Source organism: Grampus griseus, assembly GCF_964374135.1.
Source record: "Grampus griseus genome assembly, chromosome: 18".
NCBI classification, from domain to species: domain Eukaryota; kingdom Metazoa; phylum Chordata; class Mammalia; order Artiodactyla; family Delphinidae; genus Grampus; species Grampus griseus.
Window position 1 is genome coordinate 47,185,032 of NC_139012.1, and position 10,801 is coordinate 47,195,832.

Here is a 10,801-nt window from a genome sequence, read left to right on the forward strand (position 1 = left end):
CTTAGCTGTGATGCTACTGAAATGTGTGTCCAAGCACGTTGCTTAGATCCTGATTTTAATGAAACATGTTTCCAAGCACTTTTAGAATCAGAAATAACTATATCCTTGTCCCTACATTTTGCAGTAGTATAGTGTTTAGTCCATAGATATACTACATGTGTATTTCAATTTATAGGCACCATTCAAAATATCCAGGAGTCAGGAAAAGATTTACCATTCTGAAGCTAAATAGATGACTCAAAATTAAATCGCTAATAATTTTTATTGGTTGTAGAATTTTCTCTTACCAATTGAATTTTTCAACTAGTGTAACTTGTTAACTATGAAAGTAATATGCTGTCCCAGGGTTTCCCTGGTGGCGCAGTGGTTGAGAGTACGCCTGCCGATGCAGGGTACACGGGTTCGTGCCCCGGTCCAGGAAGATCCCACATGCCGCGGAGCGGCTGGGCCCGTGAGCCATGGCCGCTGAGCCTGCGCGTCCGGAGCCTGTGCTCCGCAATGGGAGAGGCCACAACAGTGAAAGGCCCGCGTACCGCAAAAAAAAAAAAAAAAAAAAATGTCCCAATCATCAGAATTCTTTGCTGGTTAAATGTGAAGGCTTTACACATTTGGTCTCATATGCAGTGTGTACAATAAGAATTTACCATTGTGTGGTACTTAAAATAACTTTCATAAAATGCTCCACAAAACACTAAATTTCCTTACTTCAAGAAATGCTTTAAAGAATGGGTCGAAGATTCGGAGGAATTTGGGATAATATGAGCATCAAAAAGAATAATTACAATAGTTGAATTTTTAAAAAAGGATAAAGAAAATGCAAGAATTCAGAGTGCCAGTAAAAATAAATAAAAGGAGGGGGGATGAAACTTTTCTTTCAAAGAAATACCAGAGAATAAATGTAGAACAAATAATAGAATTAGAAAATCACCATATTCCAAGTCAATTTCAATTGATTCAGTCAGAGTCCATCAGAGGATGCTAAAAGACATTGGGTGAAAGATTGTAGGAGTATAGAATCTTCACATGGTCTCAAAGTATCAAGCCATAACTTACTTCTTACAAAAGGGAAAAACATACCTTTACTTTAAAGAAAAATAATCATTGCCTTAAATAAGTGATCAAGGCTAGAATCACTAATGGCACAATCTGATATTATGTGCTTAGTGATATAATGCAATTAGAAATACACGTCATCTGAGAAATATTCTTTCCAAAATTGTTTAACCTGAATTTAAGCAAGCTTCTAGACAGTAGTTCACAACCAGGAAGTGGATCCCGAACCCACCCCCATCTCCTGGGCACATTTGGCATGTGTGGAGACATTTTGGTTGTCACAACCTGGTGGGAGGGGGATTCTGTTAAACATCCTGCAATGAACAAGATAGCCACCTGATCCAAGATGTCAGGAGTGCCAAGGCTAAGATATGTAGGAGATGTTGGAACAAGTAAAACATAAGGAAACAGGCAAATAAATCTAGAATGTGGCATCTTCTACCAGAAACCTGGCCTGGGCTGTTCAAATGAGCCAATTCAACTAAAAAAAAAAAAAAAAAATTATTCCAGATTAAAGAGAGTAAAGAGACATGACAACAACATGCAACCCTGGATTTAAAAAGAATAAGGAGAAGGAAAAGGAGGAGAGATTTTTGTGGCCAAAAGCACAAATTTAAATGGACTAGATATCAGATAGTACAATGGAATTATAATTTTCTTAGATGTGATAATATTGTCCTTAATGTTAGAAATTTTATGTCAAACATTTATGGCTGAAGAATTGTGTCTACAACTTACTATTATATATATGTATGTATATATATATACATATATGTGAAAGAGAGGGAGAAGGCAAATGTGGCAGAATGTTTAAAATGGGTGAATCTGATTGGATGGTTGGGTGCTCATTATATATTTTTTAAAATTTTTATCTAAGTTTGAAACTTTTCAAAATAAAAATTTAAGGAAAAAAGCATGGATTATACTAATTTCTTTCACATCAAAAATTTTAAATTGGAATTATGTTCTGTATTGATAAGTTAGTGCCATGGGATATGGTAGGAACTGACTAGACAAAAAATTATATTTCCATTTTTAATAGATGAATCATTGATTTACAGAAAATATAAAGTCTACAATGAACTGAAAGCTGGGGGAGAGCCTAAGGATGACAAAAGAGCTTTGTTAGGTACAAGAGGACAAAAAGGAGGAGTTAAATGTATTGGAGTCAATGGTATAAATTAACAGAAGAGAGACTGCAAATCCATTCAACTATGTTTTGCCCCTTTCATTTCATTCAGTTTCGTTTCAGAAACTTCAGGAAAAGTTTCTCAGATTGAAAATGATAGAAGACCATGGATGAGGAGGTAAAAACCATAATTAAAAAAGTGGTATTATAAGAGTAACTAGTCCCTCGGAGGCACATTAAATCTTTTGACCTTAAGCCATTTACAACCCAGAGAATACTAAAATAACCTGTGAATAACTTAGATGAGCCAATGCCAGGGAGGTTTGAAGAACTGCTGAACTTTTCAGGAAATGTGCTAGAAACCTGTAAACAGGAAAAAACTATTTTCAGTTTTAAGAAAGGGAAGAGAGTCTTTTCAACAAATGGTGCTGGGAAAACTGGGTATTCACGTGCAAAATAATAAAGTCGGACCCTTTTAACATCATACATAAAAATTAATTCAAAACTGATTATAGATTTAAATGCAGGGCTAAAAATATAATACTCCTAAAAGAAAATGTAAAAGCAAATCTTCATGACCATGGGTTAGGCAATAGATATGACATCCAAAACACAATTGAAAAAAAGAAAAATTAGATAAGTCAGACTTCATCAAAATTTAAAACTTTTGTGACTTGAAGATCATCAAGACAGTGAAAAGACAATTTACAGAAAGGGAGAAAATAGGGGTTTGTATCAAGAATATATAAAGACTCTTATAATTCAATAATAAAAAGACAACTCAGTTAAAAATAGGCAATGCATTTTAACAGATATTTCTCCAAAGGAGACATACAAATGGCCAATAAGTAAATGAAAAGGTACTCAACATCATTAGTCACTAGGGAAATACAAATCAAAAGCACATGAGATACTTCACACCCACTAGAATGGCTATGGTTAAAAAGATGATGGACAATGACAAGTGTTGGTGAGGACATGGAGAAATTTGAACCTTCGTACATTGCCAGTGGGAATGTAAAATCATGTAACCACTTTGGAAAGCAGTTTGGCAGGTCTCAAAAAGTTAACTTAATGACTTTTCATATGACTCAGCAACTCATATATACTTCTAGGTATGTATACCCAAGAGAAATGGAAACATGTCCACACAAAAACTTGTACGTGGATGTTCATAGCATTATTCATATTAGCCAATAAGTGGAAAAAATAATCAAAGTGTCCATCAACTCATGAAAAGATCAATAAAAGGAGTGGGGTTCCACAAACTAAAGACCAAGGAATTTGCTGTTAACCCATTTGTCATGGTTCTAGAACTCATGATTTAGGAAATGATTTAGTAGGCAGAGGATTGAAATAGCTGACCTCTAAAGATTGTTTGACTCATAGAATTCTATGAAAAAATGAACTTATTTCCTTTAAAAAAAAAAAAAGTTTCTTAACTACTGAGTATAAGAAATAGGTGGCCATCAAGAGAGTCTGGGTTATGCCATGACAAACAACCACAAAATATTAGTGATTTGTGATCAAAACATGTTTATTTTTCTTTCACGTTATATGTCTAATGTGGATGTCTGGAGAGTGGGGAGAAAGGCCTTGATCATTCTCACTCCAGGACCCTGACAAAGCACTAACCATCTGGAACATTGCTGATTGAAGAAGTAGGAGAAAAGAAGACTCTGGAGGATCTCACACTGGAAATTAAATGCTCTGCCAGGACTGGATATATGACAACACAGGAAGTCAAACACCAGGATCCAGAACTATTCAGTGAGCAAGATTAATGGCTGTGGTAGTCAATGTGGTGCAGTAACACCACAAAAAAAAAAAACAAAAACAAAATCCGGAAGATAAACAAAATATCTATCAAAAGGGAAATATTTAAATAAGTTATAGTGGGTACGATTGTAGACATTACCAAAAAAAAAAAAAAGAAAAAAAAATTTAACAGATCACTATGAACTAAGATATATTAGTGAGATACATATGCGGAGTAAAAAAATAAAAACAAGTTTTAATGTGATGAATTACTATAAATCATTAAGAAAAAGGCAAAATTCCAATAGAGAAATGGGCAAAGTATATGTATAGTCAATATACAAAAATAAAATCTAAGCATTCAGTAAATATGTGAAAATGTTTAACCACATCTATAAGCACAAAATGACAATTAAAACAATGGGATAGGGCTTCCCTGGTGGCGCAGTGGTTGGGAGTCTGCCTGCCGATGCAGGGGACACGGGTTCGTGCCACGGTTGGGGAAGATCCCACATGCCGCGGAGAAGTTAGGCCTGTGTGCCATGGCCGCTGAGCCTGCAGGTCCGGTCCGGAGCCTGTGCTCCGCAGCGGGAGAGGCCACAACAGGCAGAAGCCCACGTACCGGGCTAATAACCACACTGGCTAGTGGCTACGTACTGGACAGCATAGATATATTTATGTTTGGATGTATAGGTGCACACAAATGTATTGTAGAAGGATGAAAATACATTTGAAGGATACCCAACAAACTCAGAATACTGGTTGAAGTGGGGAAGAAAGGGAATACATCTGAGGGAAGTTGCCAGAGAGGAATTTTGCTTTGTTGGTAAGGTTTATTCCTTTAAAAGGAATAGAAGCAATTATGGCAATATGTTAGTTACTGTTCCTTGAGTAGTAAAAATATGGATTTTTAAAAATTATTATTTACACTTTTGGTTGCATTTTAAATATATCAAAAAAGCAAGTTGTAACACTGTTGTTTTACATGATACTTTAAAATAATATATGTAATACACTTTCATTTTCTACAGTATATTGTTTTATGTTGTTAATATAATGAACATATAATCAGTATAAAAATAACAAGGAAGAAAAAAACAAAAGGGAAAGGAGGGCAAATAAAAAGACTATAATAGTGACCTTAGAAATTTGAAATGTGGAAGAAAATAGACTTGTCCTTGTCAATCCCAGATGATAGTCCTAAGGACTATCCTAAGGACTATAGTCCTATAGTCCTAAGTCCTAAAGAAAAGATTTCAGCTTAATTTAATAAAGAATATTAATCTAGAGGCAGTCCAACAAGGAAACAGGTAGTCTTAGAACAGGGTGAGTTCCCCAGAGTTAGACGATTCAGGCTTCCGTTAGATGATTAATTGGTACGAACGTTACAGAAAAGAATCCAAGCAGTTAGACTGGTTCAGTGGATCACAAAGGATTTTCTAAGGAGCCCTAGTGGCTCCACTTGGTGCCTGAAGAACCACAGTATGTGGCAAGGAAAAGGGGCAGCAAGCTGGAGTCTAAACCCCTAAGCCCCCTCAAAGCAGAACAGCACTTCTTTAATCTGCTTTAATTTGAATAAAGGATTCAACAATTAAAAAGAAGGTTTAGGAACCATGAGACTAGATGAGTAAGCCATTCATTCATTCAACAGGGATTTTTTGAGCCCACACTATGAGCCAACTACTGTGCCAGGCACTGCAGGTGAGATTAGCAGTCATGAGCCCTGCCTTTGAGGTTTATAGTCTATCTGAGAATAAAAACATTAAATTAATTATATGCAGTTACTTAGTTACAATTGTAGCAAGTGCTATGAAGATATCAAACCAAACCTGAGATCTTATGTGTAATATTATGAATCCATGTTTTCATTATTAAAATGACTAATTTTTAAGGAATTTGATTTTGTGCTATGTATTTTATGTGTGTCCTTGAATGTAACTGTTGATTGTCTATTTATGCAAATATCCTTTAACAAAAATTTACTTAGGGGCTAAGCGTGGGGAGATACAGTGATTAAGAAAATGGAATCTGCCCTTGTAGAGTTTTCTTTCTAACTGTTTAGGGGAGAAACAATTTGTTTTACTTAGTAAGTTGAATATTTTAGGTGATCACTGTGGGTTTTGTCAGTTATTAAAAAATAATATAATTATTTTGCATTATATGAGCATTATTAGACACAAATACAGCAACATGAGTTGTAAGTGAAGAAAAAGATTGAAAGGGCATATGCATGAATGTTACTAGTATAGCCCTCTAGGTGGTTATAGGAGGAGGATTTTATGTCCTTTTTAAATATATACATATTTTCCAATACAGTGTTACTTTTATAAGAACCAGTAAGTATATGGCAGAGTGAACTTATATGGCATCTTTTATTCTATGGAATCTTAGAGTTTCACATATGCGTGCAATACTGTTGGTAGCTGTATCAATTTGAAGATTCTTCTATCTACCCTTGTTAAGGATTTTATCATCTAATACATTGCAACACTTCTTATGACATATATTTTATATTTCTGATTATGCTATTTCTCTTTGTTTGGGTATCATGAATTATATTTATATATTTGAAATACTATTTTTCTAGTTTAATACTTTACTTGACCTAGGTATTCTACATAACCTTTTTATGTAATCATTTCCTATAAGTCACTGAGTACTTCAAATACCTTATATTTCACTAAACATTTCCATAGTTGTATTAATGTAGTTTTGATATACCACTGAAAGTGCAGAACATGCAATAGGAGTTGTCTTAGGGCTCTTTGGTTTCAATAACACCTAAGGGAAAGTAGAATGTATGTATAAAGACAGAGGGGATTCTATTCAACCCATGAGCAGAGAAGTAGCAGACCTTAAGAAGGACTGAAAGCAATAGCTGAAAGCCACTGTATTCCCAGGCAAAATTTTGTCTCTACATCTCTGCTGTTCCATGCATAACTTCTTTCTTTCTTTTTCCTTACTTCCTAATTTGCATGACAGCATATGTCCTTAACTCCTGAGTTTACATATTACAGTTCCAGGCCCTAGAGAGATTAACTCTCACTCTTGACCCCAAAGGGAAATTTCAGTAAAAGCACTCTGGCATGCCATGGCATGGCATGGCATGGGTAAGAAGCCCACCACAAGTTCAACCAAGATGGTCAGATGATAGGGTCACGTTTCACACAGAACTGCTAGAGGATTACTACATGCAAGAAGCAGGTAACTAAGGGGATATTTACCCAAGCAGACACTCCAAAAGATATCTACCACAGCTGTATTCCTTCTAACTGTATAGAAATCAATGTTTTGTCATGTATTATATTTTAAATTACCCAAAGAAACTTCCATTTAAAAGAATGCTAGTTGCACCCACTTATAAAATAAATCACCACAATTTTAATGTATCTTCTGGATAACTTTCAGTTTTCCAATAATCACTCATTTAAATAAAAATCATTGGCAGTCACTTTCCAACAACTTTTCAACATGAGCAAGTTTCATAAGTATGTTAAAGAGGAATTAGCCTGTTTTGCCTTCATATCACAAAATTAGATTGCACATATTTCAGTTATTTCATTTAATGCACTTCAAGTACTAAATGTTGCCAAATTCCTTAGAGCCATTGAACTTACCTTTTAAACTATTTAGGAGAGGCGGCGCCGCAGGAGACGGAGGGACGGGCGCAACGTTGGGTGTCTTAGCTTTTGCTCCAAGGCCAGCGCGGAGGACGCGATGTCGGGGCTCTTTCGCCCGCTGCTTTTGGCCGCTGGCTGCCTGGCCTCGCTTTGCGTGATGACCGCAGCTCAGAACACCACCCTGGCCCCGAACACGACTGCACCTTCGGTTCTACCGACCACCACCACCACCACGACAGCGCCGGTGCCGCCGCTGACCCTCCCGACGGTCACCACTCCAGCACCAGAAATCCGTGAAAGCCGCAACAACTGTGTTTCCTGTTTTGACCCTAATGCTGCTAACACTACCTGCTTTTGGATAGAGTGTAAAGGTAAAAGCTACTGTTCAGATAATTCAACAGTTAGTGATTGCAAGGTGGTGAACAGCACCGAATTCTGTACTGTGCCCACTGCCACACCATTGCCAACCAATTCTACAGCTAAAACCACAACTCCGCCTTCCCCTTCTACAGCTTCCACCACAGCTACTACATCAGGTACAACTAATATCACTTCAGCTCCGACTACACAACCTGCGCGGAAGTCTACGTTTGATGCAGCCAGTTTCATTGGCGGAATTGTCCTTGTCTTGGGTGTGCAGGCTGTAATTTTCTTTCTCTATAAATTCTGCAAATCTAAAGAACGAAACTACCACACTCTGTAAACAGACCCACTAAATTAACAAGGACTGGTGTGTAACTCACTGAAACCAAAACATTATCTTTCAAGATGTCCCACATGGAAGACGCTATTCTAGGATCTTTAATTTTTCAAAGGATGCATATAGGAGCATCGCCCTTGAAGAAAAATCAGTGAAATCTATTTGCTCAACGGGAATATGTAAAATATTCTGCATGAATCCTTGTGGCTGTCTTCTTTTATTTTAAATGGCTGCTGCTGTGGGATTATGTTCTCTCTTCTTGACATGCCAAATGTAACTCTGTAAGTGATGGAAAACATTGTCCTGCGCAGACAACCTCATGACTCTTTTGGCAATTTAAATGTAGTTATTTTAAAGCCTGAAAGCTGCATTTTTTCACCCTAACTCAGGATGTAGTTTAGTGACCAGAATTGAGAAGAATGTGCCAAATGAGCATCAATCAGGTGGATTTGGGGCTATCGTTGCAAAAGTGGAATAAATTTATAAATTTAAAAAAAAAAAAAAACTATTTAGGAAAGACACCATATGTATTTTATGTTCACAGCGTGATCTGATACAGTCCACAGGATGATATGTTTTTAGAGAGAAGTGAAAATGCTCCCCAAGAAGTCTTTGTAGTCTTTCAGTGTCTGATGATAAATCCTCCCTTTAGAATGGCCAGTTAAGTAATGAAATTCAATGTAAAAAGTATTTTATCTACATTTCTTTACAGACTATTTCTTCCAGCATTCACTTTTCTTGAAGTATTGGGAAGTTTTGACCAAATATATATATTTGAATCTTGTTGATGAGTAGTTTTCAGTTAAATTAGTAAATGGTAGAGCCAAGATTCCATAGTATTCTGACTCCAAAACACATGCAGTTAGGCCTCACACTCATAAACTGGAAAGTGGTGGGATCCTTGACAAGGAGAGGAGGATGAAACGGATGTGCTGACTTCAGTCATGTCTAATCTAAAGTGACAAGATGTGCCAAATATCAAGTAGTAATTGGGCTGTAAACAGCTGAAGGGCAGATTTGGAGATACTGATTTTTAAGTCATCTTCGTACAACAGATTGTTAAAGCCTTATAAATGACCAGGCTTCTGAGGAATAATGTATAAACTGAGAAGAGGCTCAAAGATTGAACCTAAGGAAAAATCACAGTAAAAGGTAGGAGAAAGAGGAAGTAGCAGAGAAATAGAGGAGCTATTAGTAAGTCAGATTGCTAAAAGGACTATGATGCTAGGAGGACAAACAATATGGATGGATTTTTAAAACAAAGGAACTGAAGTCAGAATGGATTTGCTTGACAACCAACCTGTAGACAATGCCTTAATAAAACAATAGAAATATATCTATAGTCCCTTCCTTAGCACATCCTGTACATTTTTACCTTATGAGCATTATCATTATCATTTCATTATCATTACAACAAAATTTATTGACTGTGCTAAATGTTTGCTTAAATACAAATGAGAAAACAGGATTATAGTAGTAAAATTACCTTTCCATGATAGCTGTGCCATTAAATGACAAAGCTGGGATTTACATCCATGTCTATCCAGCACTCAGACCACCCTCTTAACCAATACACCATTCTCAAAATATGGGACAAGTGGAGATGGAGAACATTTCTAGATTTCTATCATGAAATTTCTGTTTCTATCATAAACATCTCTATCATGTTTGTGAACATGATATTAAATAACATTAACTTAGTAAATATTTATTAAACCAATCATGTAGAGGAAAGTTATATCCCTTTCCAATTCTCTTTCAGTTTGTCTCATGGCCTCAAAGAGGAGGTATCAGTTTGGAGCAAGTGTTTCTAACATCCCTCTAACACTTGCCAACCTCCATTTTTAACAAAAAAGATAGCAGGCCTTAAGGTCAAAATCTTCTGTAGATGACAACTTCTAACTATAATAACATTGTTTTGTTTTCTTTGTGTTTATTTTTTATAGTTTCTGTTTATGGCAAATTATTTGGCTTTTCTATTTATAGTAGTGGGTAAAGTTTCCTGTCTAAATACACATAAGATTTTTAACAGTGGCTCTGTTCAAAAACTTATATTAAGCAAACAAAAATACTGGAAGCATGTGGATATGGCAGAATTTTGAGGGTGGCATGTAAATGACTAAAATTAGGAAAAACTACATTGTGTTAAACATCTTCCCCCGCTCTGTGAAATCCTTAATCATAACCTTGGTGCCAGCGATCAGTTACTTATTTTCCTCCCTACATTCCTGTCACTCTTTCTGTAGCACGGATCCAAGTAATGCCTTCCATGTGATTATCCTGTTCATATGGTAGATTTTTTCTTTTTTTTCTTTTTTCTTTTCTTTTACTTTTTTTTTAACCCTTGCAAAGTATAAAACAATAAATGGGACAACCAGATTGAAGAGGTTTTGGATCTCTAAATTTCAAAAACAAAAAAGCATATAATGATACTTTCAAATAGATGCTTCAGCAAATGTTTTTGAAAAGGGTAGTAAATGGAGTAATTTTATAAAACTTCTGCTTGACTCAGAGTGAATGGAAGAGAAGGTAGCAGTTCAT

General features: G+C 36.0%; 1 protein-coding gene across 1 annotated transcript; it reads left to right on the top strand.

Annotated features, from left to right (window-relative positions):
* The first annotated feature begins 7,579 nt into the window (after window positions 1-7,579).
* LOC309835857 (sialomucin core protein 24-like) lies at window positions 7,580-8,726 on the top strand. The gene has a single exon (XM_082675578.1). The coding sequence runs from the start codon at window positions 7,658-7,660 to the stop codon at window positions 8,261-8,263; it is 606 nt and encodes a 201-aa protein (XP_082531704.1). The 5' UTR covers window positions 7,580-7,657; the 3' UTR covers window positions 8,264-8,726.
* The last annotated feature ends 2,075 nt before the right edge of the window (window positions 8,727-10,801 follow it).

Bases quoted from the DNA above. Each gene is read 5' to 3' on its own strand.
- LOC309835857 (XM_082675578.1), top strand. From the start codon at position 7,658: ATGTCGGGGCTCTTTCGCCCGCTGCTTTTGGCCGCTGGCTGCCTGGCC.